This window comes from Pezoporus occidentalis, unplaced genomic scaffold, assembly GCF_034315485.1.
Source record: "Pezoporus occidentalis ecotype Australia unplaced genomic scaffold, CSIRO_AGI_Poc_V1 ctg375, whole genome shotgun sequence".
Lineage (NCBI taxonomy): Eukaryota > Metazoa > Chordata > Aves > Psittaciformes > Psittacidae > Pezoporus > Pezoporus occidentalis.
The window spans coordinates 111,067-131,465 of record NW_026915697.1 but is presented as its reverse complement, the minus strand read 5'-3'; the positions used below and the strand labels follow the sequence as shown (position 1 = coordinate 131,465).

Here is a 20,399-nt window from a genome sequence, read left to right as displayed (position 1 = left end):
CTGTAGACATTAATATTTAAAATGTACTGTTTAACATGGGATGCCAATAGGAATGGGTAGCTTTGACTTGGAGCTGACAGAGATGATACCATCCAACACTGCCAACTCAGGTTCCTAATCAAAGCCTTGGGGCAATGTGCTGGAAGTAAGAGTCATGCAGGTCTTGTTCAACATCTTCACCACTGCCATGGACAGTGGGATTGAGTGCGCCCTCAGCAAGTCTGCTGATGACACCAAGCTGTGTGGTTTAGTTGATACCCTGGAGGGAAGGAATGCCATCCAGAGGGACCTTGACACGCTTGTGAGGTGGGCTGATGCCAACCTCATGAGGTTTAACCATGCCAAGTGCAAGGTCCTACACCTGGGTGGGAGCAATCCCAGGCACAGCTACAGGCTGGGTGTCCCTGCCCATAGCAGAGGGTTGGAACTGGATATCTTAAGGTCCTTTCCAACCCTGACTATTCTATGATTCTGTGAGATTTGGCTCCCTTAGTGTCACATCTCCTTAACACAGACATACCTGAGCTCAACCCCTATTGCTGGGTGGGCAGAAATGGACATTTCTCCTTGTCTTCTGGAGAGGGTGCAGGTAAGGCAGAACTAGAGGAATAATGTCAATGTGGCAATGGAGGAGTAGAGTTATTCCAAGCTATTTCCAGGGGGTGTTCCTTGAAAGGCAGAAATTACATTCTTAGAAGACAACTTTTTATGTATTTATTGACTGACAAGAACACCAGCAGTGCAGACACTAGTGCAATACTGGACAACACAGCCAGCTACACAGATACACGTTATAATCAAGAGGATTATATAAAAATGAGGAGAACATACAAGCAGGACTGTAATGCAACTTAAACCCCATAGCACCATTTTCTCTCTAGAGGGTATATAAAAATATATAAATAACATCCATATTTCTTGTCACAAAAGTTGTACATCTTGAGGTAGACAAATGTTTTGTTTCCCTTAAAGCCCAGCCTTATTTTGATTTCAAGTGACATATTCTGTTGTCACAAACCATCTTTCCAGTCTTACACAAGGTGTCGAAGTGGGGTTTGTTACTCTGCTCATTAGTGTTTCTCGGCTTCCATGGCCATATCTGTTGATCTAATAAAACACTCCTGACACCAGCATTGCACTGCCCTTCCATCACAGCAAATAAGTGCTGTGTGGATCCCTGCTTACACCACAAGGAATACTGGTGTAGAACCATTTCACCCAGCAGCCTCCAGATATGTGATTCCTTCCCAAGCAAGTTCAGCTCTTTATTTGGGGATGATGGGGCCCCTCCATACCAGCACTTCATACACTTCTATAAAGCTTTCCTGATGGATTGCCATTTCCCTCTTGCAATAAGCATCCTGGATCCACTGCTACCAAGCCCAGCACCACAACACACCAGGAGAGGCAATAAAAAGTAGCCTAGGAAGTACGCACAAGGCCAGGGGCTAACCTGTGTCTGCAGAGTAGCCTTGGTGTGGATAGTGAGGGTCCCAGCCAGTTTAGGAGTATTAGAGCTGTCACTGTTCTCAGATTACTTGGATCTTAGGTACGTCATAGGACTGGATTCATCCTGAATCAGAAAACTATACAGGAAAGCATATGCAGCTCAGATTTTTACCATTGTTGGGCACATTGAGATACATTTGCACTTGGGAAAGGATTCTTTTATAGCCAGGGCAGAAGCTTTCACCTTTGCTGCTGGAAAGATTCCCATGTAAAGGCTTAAGGGGGATCCCTTTATATCTCCAGCCTCTCATTCCAGTAACTTCTTTGCACCAAGAGGCAGCACATCTACTGGATTTGTAAGTATGCAGCTCACACACAGACCAAATGGAGGTCCAGGTCCTCACATCCCATATTTCCAGGAGGTGGCAGAAGAGCTTTGCTCAAGAGGATGCTTGGTCTTGATTCCTCAAGGAAACATTAACTAGAGGTGATCCCTTCACATTTCACAGACACCAGTGGTAAGGGACTTGGGGATGCTGCCTCAAAGTCCATATGACATGGGCTACACACAAAATAACCCAAGATCGTTTTCAAGTGCTGCAAAGCAGTACCTAATCCTGCTTTAAATGTGCCTTCTTTGCCTGAAAGAGTGCCAAAGGATCAGTTTAGTCCAAATTAACCACAGTGGAAGGGCTTCGTTGAGCTGCCTAAATAAAGATGTCTGGTCCCCTTGCCACAAACCTGTCCTTCAGTTCCCACTGGCATCACTGTTTCAGCTGCAAAAGACACAACCAAAGCTGCAAGTTCCACTAGTGTGACCATATTCCTCACTGCCTAAATAATCATCTCACCATCCTTCTGGTCTTGGTTTTGAGTCTGTTGTACAAAACATGCCTCTGACATGCATTTACCTACTGCTCTAAGCACTGCAGCATTTGGAGCCAGATAAAGGGTATTATTAGAATAATACTTCTTGCCATGTGGATTGGAGAACTAGCCTACAGATTTGAAATGCTCTTCCTAGGAAAATGAAAGCTGTTAGCAACATATATTTCCTTCCATGCTCAGTGCAGGACCAGGTCATTGGAGAAGACTAAAAGACTTCCCTAACGTGCCTGTTCTTGTGTGCTTTTCTCCTCTGCTTTTTACAGGACTAGTGCAGAAGAGTGAGTCAGAGCAAGCCGAAAAGCTTCACTTTGAAATGTGAGACCATCAAGAGAAATTTCCACCATCTAGGAGCATTCATTGTAGTTGCCCTCAGATTGTAACATCTGGGTGTGGAGAACGGATTGTGCATGCCCAGGAATTACTGGCCAGTGGACAACTGACGCGTGCAGCTTTGAGAAAAGCAAGAGGACAGAGAGGTGTCTCCTCCACTGGAGGATCCACTGTGCTTCCCCCCTCCTTCCACTGAGTCCCAGTCCCTCATTAAAAGAGAATGCCCTGTGCGATGGCATGGGATTCCCAGATATCCCTCCCATGGTGTGCTATTTCCATCCTCTCTGATGGAACAAGGCAGTAGCCATATGGCTTGGGATCAAAAGCGTAGAGCAGAGCTAGTTCCTTTGTCACGTCACCAGTGATGCCAATTTTAACTTACTTGGATGCTTTTTCATTGAGTGCTCAACATTGAGACTCATGGGAAGATTTCAACTCTAAAAGGATTAAAGCCAACATGTAAATAACGGTCTGTTCAATATTAAGTTCTTAGGTATTTAGGAGGTAGAACAAAAATCAGGCCAATTAGCCCTATTTGCAGTACTATGCCTGTCATAAGCACTTTAATCCAGTTCAAGTTAACTTGAGCCAGAAACGGGATAAAAAGGAATAAGCCCATTAAAAGACCTGTAGGTAGCCAAAGGGAAGGTCGTAGTGGCCTCTGAAGAGCCAGTTAATGGCTAGATCTGCTCTGAGACAGTTCTTCTCCATCCTTTTATGAAGCAGAAATCAAAAATAGTTGTAAAAAAACCCCAAAAGGACAACAAGGTGAAGACAAAGAGAGTATAAATTCACACTCCTCACTGCAATGTCATTGTCCAAAGCACAGTAAATGAATGGAGATCCACACTCAAGAGCTGGAGTCGAGATCTGACCTCTCGTTAGGAGAACTTGATCACCTTGAAAACTTGTCCAATTCAGCCTATGGATGAGTCCATCTAAGCAACCCACACCAGCATCTTCATCCATGACATTGCCAATGAATTTTGGTCTGAGTTTAAGGATCTAAGTATTCTTTCCAGCACCAGCCCATCTCCACACAGGCATCCTGCTCGCTGGTTTATAGCCATTACCAGCATCGAGTAAATACAGCAGCTTTTTTATCTCAGAGGCACTCCAGAGCTATTCACAATAAAAGCACTCTGACTGCTGCTATAGGATTAACCAGGACAAGCTCTGGAGCAGGCAAATACATTGCCAAGCACTGTAATAGAGTTCAACACCCAGTTTGTGCTGCACATATCTGTGTGTACCTGGTGGCTGGGCAGTGAATGCCATTCACAAGACACAGCCAAAAGAAACAAAACAGGTTGCTTATGTTGTGTTCAGTTGAAAGTGAACTAGGTAAATACAGCCCAAAGCCAGGGCATCACATCTGTGTAATGGACTGTGTTCTTTCCCCCCAGGTCACCTTCTCTCCTGCCAGGTGCCTGCATTATCTCGATATATCTAACTCCCCTGTGCAGAGATTCTCACTCGTGACTTGCAATTTATAAGCTGTCCCAGTTCCTGTGGTTCCTTATTCCCTTTCAGAAATGTTCCCTGTCATTAGCACAGAGCAGAACTGTGGGATGGGATGCACCTTGGGCACCAGGCAGAGTGGTACCCACGAGACAAAAAGGTGATGAGACAAAAAGGTTTGGCTGGGACAAGCCAAGGGAGGGAGGGGGAAAGATGCAGAATTGGCACCGTCACCCTGGATCCACCACCATAAATAACTCCCTGTGGGGCAGCATGCGTCAGAGGGGTCACTTCCCAGACCTCGTCTGAGTTCCGGCAGTACATACACTGTAACAGAGGCAATTCCAGGTCTCCTGTGTACAGCAAGATTAAAACGTGGTTAACACGCACTTGGAGTCTCACATCCAAACTTCGACCTGGGAGATGATGGACATGAGCTCCGTTTGTTTGTAAACTGGCATTTCTGAGGCATAATTCTTGCATCGAGATGAGAGTACTCAACAGCAAGTCTTTGAGTTCAAAGCAGAAAGGGTTCAACCAGCAGCCAGAGAACAGCACTGCAGATCTCTGCTGCCAGAGTCATTTTGCCTTGGTGCAGGAACGCAGCTGGCTCTGCTACATCAGGATCCAGTCTCTGGTTAGTTCCTTCCCTGGCCCCATAATTCAAGCCCTCAGAATTTCAGTTTCACCACCCCAATGCATTTACATAAGCACAAGTTAGAGATGGAGGAGGGGATGTTCCTGCAGACCAGAGTACAAGTTTTAGCTCAAGAGAGATATTTTTGACTGCGTCAGTGTTTCTGCTGTCCCCACGTTACCCCCACTCTCTGACCCTGCTTCCTGATCTCATAGCTCACAAAACCTCTGGTTTTCACCCCTCATACAGGAGTCCTCCCCAGACTGGAGGATCTCAACATTGAGATAACAGGAGCACTAGACATTTTTGGTGCTTGCCTTTGCCCTCACCCCACAGCAGAGAATCACATCTCTCCCTCCCTACTGCTTCCTTGTGCTCTAGGACTTGCCTTGACCCTCTAGCACTGTCTTTACTGCTTGCAGCTGTAGACAACCTCTTCCTGCATGCACTGCTGGCATTCAACATAGCAACACCACTGCACTTGACAGTGGCAAGAGAAGGTAACCAGCCGGCTCTGGGTGTTATAGCCTCGTCCACAGCACATGCTGTCACAGTTGCCTTCCCGAGAGCAGGTCCTCCCAGCAGTTCCCAAGGAGTATTTGCTGGGACGACAGAAACTAGGGGAATCTTCCACATACACCAGGTCAGTAGAGCGGGGTGAAGCAGGGTGCTTGGGCGAATGGCTGTGTCTCTGGGGGCCAGCCAGCTCCGAGTGTCCCACAGCATCGTTGGTGGTGCTGAAGACCTTGACGGCATCATCGTAGCGCAGCTTCAGCAGTCGTCCAATCTCATGGAAAGGAGAAAGCTGCTTCCAGCATGTCCGGACAGCACATGAGCCAGAGACACCGTGGCACTTGCATGTGGTTTTGAGACCATTTTTCACAGCCTGATGAGGAATGGAAAGGGTAGTCATTATCTGCCAGGACCATAAGCCTAGTTCTGGGTAGAGGCAACACCTCCGATTGCAGACAGACTGGAAGTACCTCAGTTTTATTGGTATTATTCAGTATTTATTATTATTCCCATTTTATGGAGGAAAAACTAAACTCAGACCTGATCTCAAGAGTGTCAACTTCACCATCTCCGAAGCTTTAGCTGTTCCCAAAACTCCCTATGTCCATGAATTAACTCAGCCATTGAGTTTTACAGCTGTTACCGTGCTGTGCATTGCTGTCACTCAGCCCCTGATGCCACTAGAGGATACAGGATGCTACTCTACCACTCAACATGCAACTCCTCACCCCAGAGTACAGAAGTCTTTCCAGGAAGCTCTCAGTGTTGTAAGGTCCATGACACAGAGGTAGACAGGTCCAATTTGTGAGTAGGGGCCATGAATAGCCCTCTCACAAACAGCCTTAGCTGATGATGGCTTAGAAGACTTGCACCAAGTCCTAGCTTCATTCTAGCCCTGCTAGTGCAGCTCCTCACCTTGATGCCAACGTTGGTGTTGTGGATGTCCACCTTGGCCCGCAGGTCTTTGCCAATCCTCTTCTGCCCCAAGAACTTCTTCAGGAACTTGGTGCTGTATTTGAGGTTGTCTCCACAGACTCCCCATTGCCAGGCCTTGCGATTCTCCAGGTCTGGGGAGTCATCGCAGGTGCAGCGCTCCATGCGCCCAGCACTGCACGCTCTGGCCAAGGAGTGGGTGAGAGCAGCAGAGGATACGGCGTAGAGGAAGGCAGTCTCCTTAAAACCTGCACAGGAGAAGCATTAGGAGAAGGTAGGAGCAGAAAAGGCAAAATAAAGTGTTCATCCAGCCCACCGGCCCTCCTTAGTCTGTGAGCTAAAATCAAGCACAAGACTTAGAAACACAAAGGGACAAAACTCTTTCGTTAACTGCACACCATGCCTAGCAGAGAAACTGAACATCATGTTTGAAGTAGCTGATGTAGCCTCACCTGGTGGCTGTGACTGATTCAGTATGATGACAGGAGACCACCCATGAATGAAGGGATGGGTGGCAACAGCCACATAGTCTTGGGGGAACATTCAACTGCAAAAAGCAGCAGTCATGAAACTCCATTTGTCCTCATGCTCACCACAGAGCTGATAGGTGGGAAGACAGGCACTGAAACCATGCTGGGGCTTAAAATCAGGAAATATTTAGAAGATACTGAAAAATACGTTAAAAATCTGACCTGTTATTTAAAATATTTGTAATTGAGACTGTGCTAGCACAGTAGCATTTTGTATGGAAAAAGCACTTGTAGTTTGACTGGAAAGGTTCCATGTTGAAGGATATCATGGGCAAGAAGGACAACTCTCCTGCATGTATGTTGCAGGGAAGAAAACACATTGAAGCGAAAGAACATTCCACATTGGAAAATTCCACATGGGAAACCACAGAGATCTGATCTAGTCTTGAGTTAGCCCTCTGAGCAGAGGTTGGAAGGCACGTCTAGAATTCATCCAGTCCAACATCAAATCTTTCCATCATTCTGTTCCCTCAAAGAATTCCCATCCAGCTGTAATAATAGATGAGACCACTGACTGCTGAGATCTGAGTGAGGTCACCATAAATCTGAGCAGAGAACAGGACAAAGAGTTCTGATAGCTATCAGTAAGAAGAATGAAAAATTGACTAACCATGAACACGATGGAGAGGCTGCATTAGGAACTTCAAAATAGACTTCACAGGAGCTCTTTGGAACTGCAGAGTTTTAGAGGAAAGATCTAGCAACAGTATGGATGTGGATGAGAGTCAAGGAGGCGGTCAAGGAGATCAATACAACTGCTTCCTGCCTCACCATTTTAGTTGCTGTGTCACTGGGGCAAGTAACTTGCAACTAAGCTCTCTGGCTGATGATTCCCTATAAGATCTCCTGGGGTACTGGAGGAATAATGAAAAAATGTCACTAAGTCATACCAAAAGAGAGGAGAGCATTTTGGAAGCTCTTTCCCATACCATATAAAGCTAGCAGTACCAGTCAGCTCCACATACCCTGCTAAATCTGACTTTGTGGAATACCACACTGCTTCTGCTATTTCTGAGCAGTGATGGTTTGGTTTCTCCTGTGGCACTCCATGTAATTGCTGGTCAGGTTTCAACCCACTTGAAATCAGAGACCACTGCTTGTGGTCAGGCCACTGCAGACAGCAGTAACTGAAGATAACAAGCATACTTCCAAATCGTCTCCTTCTTCTCCTCCCACCAAACCTCCTTTTATGGCAAAGGGTCAATGTCACCAGGCTGCCAAATGCTTGTCTGAAAAGTCTAAGATGATTCCTTCTACTTTTTCATAAGGGATTGGTCACCATTTAATTTTTTAATTCACAAACCACATGAGTAAAGGAAACACTGAACGGTCCTTGTGGGGTAACAGTGAGCAGCAGAGCAGCTATTGAAGCTGGATTTTTAGTGGGACGTAGCACAAATGAGCAGCAATCAGCTTCAACAAGCATGGTTTGAGAGGATCTAAATAGAGGTTTCTCCATGAGTCCTGCGTATCTATCCACCCACTATGTCAGTGGAGATCTTGCCACCACAGCCAGTGGAGCCTGGAGTGGATTCCCAGGCTCTCAGGGTCTGTTTTAGGGATGAGTCACTCTCCTGACCCCATTGACTGTGTTGATAGTGACCAAATGAAATCCTAAACACTCAGTGCAAGGGGAGAGCATCCAAATGCAGATGACTTTCCTGGGCACTTTGGTCGCAAACGTCCATCAGAGTTGAATTTCAAGATGCTGAAGCAAACCAGCTCCCTCTGGTAGGACCTTGCACATGTCCAACTCTTCCCCTGAGCTCTCTGGAATTATTTCTTAGCTCAGCTGCCTATAAATACAGAAGGATGTTTGCTGCAATGGCAAGACACTGTTCTGTGGTGTGGTGTGATCTAGACCACAAGGAAAACTAGAATAGAAGGAGCTTAGCCATATGGTGGTTCTGCCAAAGGAAAGATGTTCAAGGGCAAAGATTTTACAATGCTACACTAAAGACTGTGTGAGCATTTCAGACCAAGTGGAAGAGACATCTCTGGGGAAGAAAAAAAAAAAGAAGAAAAAAAAGAAGAGAAATAGAAACAAAAATCCAAACCAAACCAACCAAAACAGGGGAGCCCAAAGGCCTTCTCAAGGTCTTTGGTACCACCTCCTGCTCAAAGCAGGGCTAACTCCAATGCCAAAGTTGCTCAGGGCTGTGTCCAGCTGAGTTCTCAAAATCTCCACGACTGGAAGTTCTCCATCTCTGTGTCAGTGACCCTGCTTTGTACCACTCCTAGATTCTTCATCACATCAAAGAAATCACTGCTTGAAGGTCAAAGAATAACCAACGTGAAGGGAAGAAATGGATTAATGCATGGAAAGATTGCTCATCTCTCCAGAAAGACTTTTTCTGAGTGGCTGGATTTGAGCTGTCTTTATTATAGGTATTTATTTCTCCCAAATGTCCATGTTGTTTGAGATGAAATACTTCTTACCTGACTCTAGCAGCAATCGACTGCCTTTCTGATACACCTTGGAAACAAAAATTCACCATTGCTTTTTATAAAGACACCAGCCACCACTGTGCAACAAGATGAAATGTGTCTCCACAATACATTTAAATCTAACTATTTCCATGGATTTTTAAAGCAGTGGAGAAGGAGCACGGGGCAATTTTGCATGAATCAGTGAAGAGTAATATCCTTCGGTCACAGAAGGATTGTAGGTTATGGAAAAGGAGTTTCCAATTGTATCTAGAGGAGTGTCAGTATAAAACAAGAAATGTGAAAATAACAAAGCTGGCATTTCAAAACCCAGAAAGTCTGGCTTTTTTTCTTAGTTTCTTACTAGAAATATTTAAATAGGAGAAAAAAAGATGGTGGCATCTCTAGAAGCAGGAAAAGCATTTGTGATCCGAATCAGATATGCTAGTGCTTCAGCTGTGACTGCAAGTTAAGTTTTCACCTACTACAAAAATGAACCATCTCACTGAGCATGATTTTTTCCCCTCTTGCCCTCATAGAACCAAAGACACTTAAAAAGTGTGTGGTTTTCCTCACGGTTTCTCCAACACCATGGCAATATTGCATGATTTAATCATTTTTAAAACTCCCCATCACTCTTTGTGCGAAAGGAGCATAGCCCATTGTCCGACCAACAATTTCCAAGGCAGCAGCAAGACAGCAGTAGGAATACGTGAGGACCAGATCAAAAGTGTTAGCTGAAAGCGTTCATGTTCTTTGTGAAACCAGCCTGTTTGCAAGGTAATGGAAAACGAGAGCTAATAATTGCTTCCAGCCAACTGCCCTCTCATATAGGAAATGCACACAGCATACTTTTCTGTATTAAATCATCATTTGATCCTTAAGATTGTGTAATAAAAGTTTTCAAACCCTTCTCCTCATCTGCCAAAACAGGTTTTAAATTACAGGTGATATTTTATTTTGTCAGTCAGGAGTCCCTGGAAATGTTAAGGCATGCCACCAGGAGATAATGAAATGTTTTCCAGCTATTTGAAGATGAGGATTATTCAATTGTCATTTTCAAGTTCTTTGAGGTTGATGAAGGTACAGATGTCAGAAAGACACTCAACATGATCGTGAACTGCTTCTTCCACAGTGCACTAAAAAAGCCACAATAGAGCCCTGCAATGAGGTAAATTTGATGTTGTATGCGCTGGTTTACTAAAATATAAATGTAGAATTTAAGAAAATCTGATAATTTTAAATGGAGATGTTAAAAAGTTGCAATCCCAAAGCTAATTAAAATTAACGTTTTCATTTCAGCAAAGTTAACAGTGGCTTATTCAGCCCCTTTTTGAAAAACCTAAGCTGCTAAACATTATCAAAGGTCTGAAACTCCATTAATACTGAAGACTGTAACAGTAAATGCTACTAAGCATTAATGAAGAGCAGAAACGGTAACAGGCAGCCAGGCGCTGCTTGGCTGTAGACAGGTTTAACAAAGTGCATCTGCATGCTCTGGGAGCTTGTATCAGGAAATTTCGGGGTCTGTCTTCATTCCATTTTTCTCAAGTTCTTGCAATTTGAAGGATTTATTATGCTCCCTCCTACCTCAAATAGAGAATTTATAGGACATTTTCATCCTCTAAAGCATTTGGTGAAGAGAAGGCAGTGTATTTTCTGCCCGGTCTGGCTGAACTTCTGCACAAACTCCAAATCAGTGTGAAAGAGTCTTAGGAGATATTTGTCAACATGCACTGAAATGCCTCAATGCTGGTAAACAGCTTTTTCTAACAGAAAATTAGGATTAAATTCTGTATCTGAGAACAGCAAAGATTTACACACAGTGATATCCTAAGAGCTAAAAAGAGTCTTCTCTTAAAATGACCCTTGACGTAAAGCATGAACCCTTATTTTTTCAGTTTCATCCACATTTGACAACCCAGGAAGATGGCAAGTCTAGGAAACTCTGCCCTCGGAACAAAATCCACAAGCCAAGGCTGTGAATTTCCTTTTACTTTTCAATCTGTGATAAACTGTGCAGGAAAGATGAGGATAAGACCTATTTTGTTACCAAAAGGCCCAAACTGTACAGCTGCCATTCTTAGGAAAAACCGATGCTCTGCACTCCCTGGTTTCTGCCCCACTTTGCTTAATTTGAGATCATAGGATCCCAGCCTCCTTTGGGTTGGAAGGGACCTTAAAGCTCCTCCAGCTCCAACCCCTGCCAGGGCAGGGACCCCTTCCATAGAGCAGCTTGCTCCAAGCCCCTGTGTCCAACCTGGCCTTGAGCACTGCCAGGGATGGGGCAGCCACAGCTTCTCTGGGCACCCTGTGCCAGCGCCTCAGCACCCTCACAGGGAAGAGCTTCTGCCTAAGAGCTCATCTCAGTCTCCCCTCTGGCAGGTTAAAGCCATTCCCCTTGACCTGTCCCTACATCCCTTGTCCCAAGCCCCTCTCCAGCTTTCCTGCAGCCCCTTGAGGCACTGGAGCTGCTCTGAGGTCTCCCCTTAAGGAACCTTCTCTTCTCCAGGCTCAGCAGTATGTATATTCCAGGGGCTACAGAACCAAGTGGGATTTTATACTGCAAACAAAAGACTACCTTGTACCTCGCTTCAGCAGGCTGGTCCGTCCCTCCAGGCTGCAGTTCCAGCGCTCACTGCGGAACTGGTACTGGCACTCCATGACTCCGAGCCGGATGGCATCCCGCAAGGTCTCTGCCAAGCCAGGCTCCCTCCGGCACAGCCTCTTCTGCTTGCGGGACAGCTTCAGCAAGTCACACTGCTTCATGTGCACCTTCCCCTGGGCAGCGTTTGTGGAGGGTCCCAGGGATGGGAAGTGGGTCAGAGCTTCTTTCCCGGTCAAGCTGAAAGGAAGCAGAAAAGGCAGTGAGTGATGGAGGACGGCAGTCCTAGAAGGAAAAAGGTGATGGGAGGGAAGGATATTCAGAAAGCTGATGTTCAGGGTTCTTTACCAGAAGATTAACCAATACAGATTGACTAGATCTACTATCCCGTCTCCACCACACACCAAGCCAAAGATTAACACTGTGGGGAGAAAGAGAAAATGCACTTGTGTTGTCACCAGCAACCTCTGGTGGGAAGTTTCCTTGACTCCATGAAGAGGACACGTTCACACCCTGCAGCTTTGCTCCCTTCTCAGTACATTCACTGTCTCATACAGAGATTTGGTTTATTCAGTAGTGCTACACCTCTGTGCTAACTCCTTAAAGCATGAACCACGTCCTTCCAGGGTTTGGTGGGCACCAGTACCATGCTACTAGACACAGCTACAGAAGACTTCAGTAGGGACTGTAGTGATAGGACAAGGAGTAATGGGTTCAAACTTAAACAGGGGAAGTTTAGGTTAGATATAAGGAAGAAGTTACTCTGAGAGTGCTGAGGCACTGGAATGGGTTTCCCAGGGAGGTTGTGAATGCTCCATCCCTGGCAGCATTCAAGACCAGGTTGGACAGAGCCTTGGGTGCCATGGTTTAGTGTGAAGTGTCCCTGCCCATGGCAGGGGGGCTGGAACTGGATGATCTTAAGGTCCTTTCCAACCCTATGATTCTAAGGCCAAGAAGGAGACATGATCAATGACCACCTTTCTAGGGCAAACACATCTTTTGCTGGGAAACATTTTTGTACTGAAAAAAATAAAGGAAAGCTCAACTAAAAATGTGTTTCCAAATGCCACAGCAATGCACGTGTATGTATTTATATGTAATTCAGCTGAAAAATGTCACAAACTTGAGACGAATGGTTTCACTCTTCACAGCAAGAGTGAAGAGTCCGTCCCTTGCAAAATTTATCTCCCTTAATATCTTTGGGCTGCTTGAAAACACAGAGAAATTAATTTACTCTGATGCAAACAACCTGGGAACAGTCCTGCATTTGCACAACACTGATCAGGAGTGCCTCTCCTTATTACCAAACAGGTAAGAATTGGAGAGTGCCTCAACCCCCGCCCAGAAAATAAACAGAGAAATGGAAACATCCTAAAAAATCTACTTTTGGACCCATCTCACCCCCAATATGAGCATTTTCAGACTACGCCTTCCCTCCTCCCAGCCCTGCTGTTTTCTTTGCAAGTCCACAAGCACTTCAACGTGGACAAACGGATGAGCCAAGTCCTTCTTGCTCCTCTCTCTGAGTCAGGCAAACTGGGCTATGCTGCTCCTCAAAGTGACTGTGGGAGTCAGAGCAGGAAGGGTGGATAGGGAGGGATGCAAGCAGGAGCAGTCTCTGAAGCACATCCACAAAGACCACCTGGCTGTGGCATCCCCACCAGCGGTGCAGCGACTCCCCATCACCTTCAGTGCTTGAGCAAACCCAGCCAGCTGGAGATGGACATGAGGTAGCAAGCTGGTACGATGCCAAACAAGCAGTTCCCCAAGGCAGTGTAGGAAGTGAGATTCCTCACCTCTGCACCATTATCGGGTTCCTTGTAAAAGCATGGCTCTTTCATAGTGCAAGCAATTTTAGTCCTCCACATACTTGATATTTTAAACATCTATTTCCGAGTTAGATGTCTAGATCTCTCTGTAGTCCATCCAGTCTACCCAGGCATGGGGATTATAGCACAATTCAGCTGATCTAACCTCACAACGCTTCTGCCTTCACTCTCGCAGTAGCCTACAACCCCCAGATGCACTCACACCTCCGTAATTAGGAACAAGTTCCTACAGAGATCGGGATTCATTCCATCAGATCAGCGCACAGACACTGCTCTCAAAACCAGTGGCTCAGGTAACTTTCAATTTAGATCAGGAGGCAGAGAAATAAAAGGAGTTGCCCAAGGTTGCTTAAACAGGGGAAGTTTGGATTGGACATAAGGAGGAAGTTCCTTACTGTAAGGGTGCTGAGGCACTGGAATGGGTTGCCCAGGGAGGCTGTGAATGCTCCATTCCTGGCAGTGGGTGGCCAGGTTGTATCGAGCCTTGGGTGACATGGCTTAGTGTGAGGTGTCCCTGCCCATGGCAGGGGGGTTGGAACTGGATGATCTTAAGGTCCTTTCCAACCCGAACTATTCTATGATTGTAAGGTCCAGTGGCAAAGCTGGGAGCAGAAGCCACTCTCTAAGTCCCAACAAGCACAGCTAAGATTACCCATAAAAGCAAACCCTTGCAAACTCCGACTGTAACTGTGTTTTGTTATGGTAAAACTACCATGGGATCAGATCAGCATCACAGTATGAGAACATTCTTACGAGATTAAATAGAAAATATGCAGATATTTGCAGTTAGGCAAACTGCGCATTGATTTTAGATGATTTAGGGTTTATTATCTACAGATCGTATGGCAAAAAAAAGAAAATAAACTCTTTGAATTAATGCACACCTGCTAGCAATCTGAAAGAACAATAAGGATCTCCAACTTTTATTTCTCCCTCCTTTTCTGCCTAAGCACTTTGCTAAATTCATCTATTTCCTTTAATCTCCTTCCAGCCACATTCCAGCTGCTTAAGAAACTTTTAATGAGAGCCTGTTCCTGTGCAATGCCCAGTGTCCTCTGGATCTGAAAGATCTTAAAAATCCCTAAAAATATGCCTTTTCTACCTCTCCCAAGTCAGGAGAAAAATCAAAGGGAGCCACAACAGTCCTCCATATCTGATTTCATGGGCCTTTCATGTTCCACAGAAATATCTACACCCCACAGATAACTGCAACAAGCATTCAGGAGAGGTGAAAGAGAATATGGGACAATGACAGATCAAATCAAGGCCACTGCAGTGCACAATAGGTCCTCGGCTCTCCTTTCTCCCTGGCAACTCAGTGGAATAGAGTTTTAATCCTTTCAGAAGCAACGTTATTTCATCCTCAATATTCATCCCTGGACAAATGGATGGCCAGCAGCAGTGGTGTAGTGCCTTGACTGTAGGGAATGATCTTCCATGCTTTGTACCACTCGCTGTCTGCAGAGAAGGTGGCAGAAATCCCCAAAGAAGCATCTTGGGATAAACTATTGCTCTCAAAGGTGTTTTACCTTTCTCCATCAGAGTTGTCATTCCAGACCCTCTTTATACCTGCGACCCTCCAAGTTTGCTGTCAAGCTTTCTGCTCCTCACAAAGAAAAATGGCTTGAATTAAAATCTCAGGTGAGGTTTACACGAGGTTACGAGTTGGAATCCTTTGCAAGGAGCTTTTCTGCTTGCTGTGAACCCTTTTTGAGAACAGCAGCAGATGATGTATCCAGATATAGCCTCCTTTTAAAAATACCAATTCTCCTTAAACTCCACAGGGAACAGCATATAAAATTCTTCCATCGGAAGAGATGGCTGGTTCGGGACGAGAGGTATGGCACGAGGATTTAGCTGGGAACTACTGCAATCAGTGCCTATGCACCCGTTCACACTAACTGCACTGGGTTCTTCACCCTTACCTGCTCTGTGCCCCCACAGACTGGACATCCTTGGTTTATATCCTTCCCCCTCTTGCCTCAGTCACTGAACCATCTCCATGTAGCTCCTGATTTCAGGGCAGTGCCTTCCCTGCTGCTGCACAGCCAGAGCAGGACAGCAGTCTGGTTGATCATTACATGGGAGATCTAACTCAGTCTAACTCTGGGCTGGCCACGCTCCTTACATGAAACACTCCACATTCAATGGGACGATTTTATAGGAAGCCTGATACCCTGATACAGTGACTAAAGAGGATCTGGGAATGGAAGATAAGCAAAAAGCATCTGTGAAAAGCCTTTACCTATTCAATGCATCTGTAGCCACACATTGGCTCTGCTGTGACAATCACTACAGACTCTGTCTTTTCAAGTCTCCTCTGAAAGCTGCCTTCCTTCTCCATTTCTGCTCTCTTTCTGCTAATACACTCTTTAAACATCCCAGTATTGTGTGTCTCTGAGAATGCAAAGGAAGATGCTGTAACAAACCCTCCTGATATACTGTACTTTGAGGAAGGATTATTCAGCCTGGAAGTAATACAAGTACTTGTTTTATCAGAAACATCTTCAGAAATCTTTCCAGGATCAGAACTGGACAGCAGAGTCCCTATTGGTAGTAGGTTCATCAGGGACATGCTTCAATAACAGCTACCAAAGCAAACATAGGAATGTAGGTAACTGGGCTAACGATGAAACCCAAAGCTTACTCAACATCTCTAGAAGGATACAGGGGTATCCCTCTAGGGGATACAGGGGGTGGACAGAAGGATGCAAGGATATCCTTCTATCTTGTATACCAGGGGCATACAGGTGAGGACAGCATTTTTGAAGGTACCCTTATTTACATTAAGATGTCATTTAACATATTACGCTCTTTTCAGAACTAAGCTTCAATAGACCTGCAAACCATGTGTTGTTTTTACTCTCTAAGGGCCCCTTCCATCATGAAATGAGCAACAGTTGTGTCACTGAATTTCACGGAGCAGAACTAGCTCCAGAGGACACAGGTAGGCTGAATTAAGAGGAGCTGTGAAGGCAGACAGCACCTGGAAGCCTGGTGCCTCTGTACCTACCACAGGTACTCAATGATGAGTTACAAAGGAAGGCTCCAGCAGACCTGGCTGCCCACATTGCACAGGCCAGACTGGCCCATGAATGAGACATGTTGCAGCCTGCTCCATGGAGGTCTCTCCAGGAGAAGGCTTTAACCAAGCCTGTGGCTCCCGCCCATCCAACAACATCCCACCTGAGCTGGGTCTCTTCTGAACTCTGGGAAGAGATCCTCTTACACCCTCTGAGGAGCTCTTTGCCCTCCAGCACAGCCTAAACTACTTTCCACTTCGTGAAACCCAGCCCCTAAGAAGACAACAGGAGGCTGAGAGCTTTCAGTGAGGTGTAGAGAGATTCCCACGCAAGGATCCTGAAAGCAAAAGCACTGCTAGGATGAGGAGGGAATACCTTAGAGGGGCTGCAGCATGGGGGAGATTGAAGCAAAGGTGGAAACAAAGCAAGCACAAAGGAAGTCAAGAGGGGTACACTGCCTGTGTACCAGGGAGACAGCCACCCCTGGGGTCCTGCATCTAACAAGCCAGGCAAGCCCAACATCACCTGAACAACAGCCGGACCACACTTCATGCAAAGCTTATTTTCTCCCCCTCTCCTGTAGGCTCCAATGTACCCCTCTGTGGAGCCAGCATTGGCAGTTCAAGGTCTGCTCAAGCGTAGCCAGTGCACTGACATCAGATAGCTAACAACCCCAGGTGATGGGAATGTGCTCTTCCAAGGTCTGCCCACAGCTGCCACCAGTGTAAGGCTGTGTTAAGTATGGCAAGGCTTAATTCTGTATATTTATAGATCATCTTCATCTTTGCTTGGCCCTTGGACCATTTCTGCTGGACTACCCTGGGCACTCCTTGCCTTACCTTGGTCCTGATGGAATCGAACTTGGCATTTTCACTACTTTCAAAGAGCAGTATCTCACCTTTGCCAAAGCCACTGTACGCAACAGAAAGGGCTCAGGTCCTCTCTTTGCAGATTGGCACCCAAAAGCCTCCTGCACCTTTTATTAGATCTTCAGAGGTTTCCTCAATTAAATGTTTGGAAAGCAAAGATCTGGCTCCTGTGCATAAGTCTCTCCTATTCGGCAGAACTTAGAGGTGGACTGCTGCACCAGGGCCTAAGGTCCCCTCTAATTCAGTAGTAATTTAGATGCAAGATACTTCCAAACTAAGCTGTATCAGGCATTCACATCAGGACTTCTGGATACTGGAGTTCCTCTATGTCTATGGGCTCAAAGTAAGCACCCATGGATCACATTATTCATCACCACCAAGCACCCAATGAGTTCTTAGACTTTGGTTTCCTTCTTGTGATTTTTCAGTGGAGAGGTGAGAATACGCAGGGCAGCCCTGTGACAAACCCCTCAAGGAAAACACCTTTCAGAAGTGGAACTGCAGCCTCAGATCCTGAGCTAGGCACCATCAAGAGGCAGCAGAGCCAGATTTCACGCCCAGGAAGCAGCTCCTATCAAACACATCCTTGTCACAAGATGAAGAATCAGTCAGGTTGCTTTAAGAGCTTGAGCAATAGTCAGGGACCACTTTGTGTTAGTTATCTGAGAGGAGGGCACAGAGACATTCACTTCCACTAACTACAACCCTGCGCACGTGTCCCTGTAGCTGGAAAGCCAAACACTCACCACAAGCCAGCTCCTTTGTAGAGCATGTGTACATACACACCATGAATGACCAAGAAAGGTAGGGTCCTCCCCTGGCAGCAGGTGCTTAGATACGAGTTAGGCTAAACAATGCAATTAATTAACTTAAAATCCATCTGGTTTAAGGAAGCTTTGCAGCAGAAATGAAATACCAATCATTGCCCTATGTAAGCCTACAGATACTTGCCAGCAAATGTAAGAGGTGTCTGGCACCTGATGGGAGGATCAGTAGGGAGGGACCAAGACCCTTCAGATCTGTCTTGGGTGTTACCATCACTCACAGCAGTGTCTGAATGCATGCGTATTTGCAGCTCCCCTACACTCCCTGGGAGATGAGCATTAACAGCCCTACTTAGCACAAGAGAGTCTGAAAAACCTCCCTGAGAAGCAGCTGACTGAGAAAACAAACCAAAACCCGTCTCCACGGGAAGTTCTGCATTGACCCAACCTATTAAAACCCCACCTTTGCCTTTAACCCAAACAACCTGAAATGTGAGGGGAGGACACGCACCCAGGAGCGGTCGTGCCCAGGTTTATCCTGCACCCTATCCCGGCTGAAGCATCAGTTCTGCCTCCCTGCGCCCCAGCGCACCCTCTGGCCCTGGGCTGGCTTTGAGCCCCGCAGCACCCACATGTCACCCAGACCTCTCTGCTGAGCCCGGCCTCCCTCCTCCCACCTTCTTCGCTCCAGGGAAGCAGCCTGGAGCGGGGTGTCACAGCCTGCAACCAGCCGGGGCTAATTCGCATCCTGAACAGAAACGGAGCGCGCTTCAAGCAAGCAAGTTTTGATCCCGGTTGCTCCCAGCATCTTCCAGCCCGTCCCTGCGTTCCGCTGCCCACACGTTGGCCTTTCCTTGTCCCGTTTCTCCGCGGTGCTCACACCCAGCACCCTTTCTCCCAGCCCTTTCAAACTCCACAGCTCCCCACCGGACACCGCTCACAGGCACCCGCGCAAGGGCGCAGCAGCCGCGGAGCAGCACAGCATCCCCCGACCCTCCGCTCTCCCCCCCCATCCCTGCACTGTCCCGCGGACCCCCCGCGTCCCCCCCCCCCCCCCCCCCCATCTCTGCACTGTCCCGCGGACCCTCCGCGTTCCCCCCCTCCCATCCCTGCCCTGTCCCGCGGACCCTCCGCGCTCTCTCCCCGGGTCCCTGCGCGGAGGCGGCGCCAGGGGCCGATCCCCGCGGGCGGTGCTGACCCGAAGTAGGCGGCGGTGGGTGGCAGGAGGAGGAGGATGGGAAGGAGGAGGATGATGCTGATGATGAGGATGCGGCCGAAGGCGCAGGGCATGGTGCCGGGCGGTGCCGTTCCGCAGCTCACTGCGCGGCCGCCCGGCGCCGCGGCTCTTTAAGCGGGAGGCGGGGCGGCCCCCTCCTCCCGTCCCGTCTCGTCCCACAGCCGCCGGGCACCCCCGGGGCTCCCTGAGGACCCGCTGGCCCCCAGAGCCCTCAGGGTCTCCGTGCTGGGTCGCGTCCCACCAGGTCCCTCCATCCTTGCGGGGCGCGGGGGACAAGCACTGGCAGTCCCCGTGGCAGCTTCGGGATGCTCGACGGTGCCATATGGAACAGTATATAGGGAATATCCTGCTGCCAAAGTTTACTGCCGCCTTTGACAGCTGCGGGCACCCGGTTATACAGCTAAACTGGTGGGTTAAGGAAAAAAACTAAGGAGGCACCTGCGGTGCCTGGGCCCCCAGCACACACCTGACCTATTTCTGCTTCTGCCTAGGCTCACTGCTCTAATGTTCATGGACATACCAGGGAGATCCCATGCTCAGAGCATGCTCTCACAGACATATATAACCAAACATGCATTGCACAAGCAGACATCTCATAGAAAAGTCGGTGGGAAGGACCCTCTGGAGGTCTCTAGACAATCCTCCTGTCCCTAGGCAGTTGCTGTCAAACCTAGGTAAGGATGGTTGTGTCTTTGTCCTGCAAGACCTCCAAGGATGCAGATGTCCACACCTTTCTGGGCATTTGTCTTATGGATGCACGACCCTGCAGGGTAGGCACTGTTTAATGCCGAGCCTGATCCTCTCAAATGCAATTACACACTTTCACAGAGGAACTCAGCAACAAATAACCAGATTGAGACAAATGTTAGGGAGGTTTAATCCCCGTGTTCTGAAAATACTCCCA

General features: G+C 47.2%; 1 protein-coding gene across 1 annotated transcript; it reads right to left on the bottom strand.

Moving 5' to 3' along the window:
* Positions 1 to 2,620: 2,620 nt before the first annotated feature.
* On the bottom strand, positions 2,621 to 19,566 carry WNT9B (Wnt family member 9B). The gene is made up of 4 exons (XM_062631814.1): positions 19,457 to 19,566; positions 11,757 to 12,013; positions 6,194 to 6,459; positions 2,621 to 5,651 (listed from the first exon to the last, which is right to left on the bottom strand). Exons 1-4 carry the CDS (start codon positions 19,546 to 19,548, stop codon positions 5,175 to 5,177), a joined length of 1,092 nt encoding a protein of 363 aa, XP_062487798.1. The 5' UTR covers positions 19,549 to 19,566; the 3' UTR covers positions 2,621 to 5,174.
* Between the last annotated feature and the right edge of the window lie 833 nt (positions 19,567 to 20,399).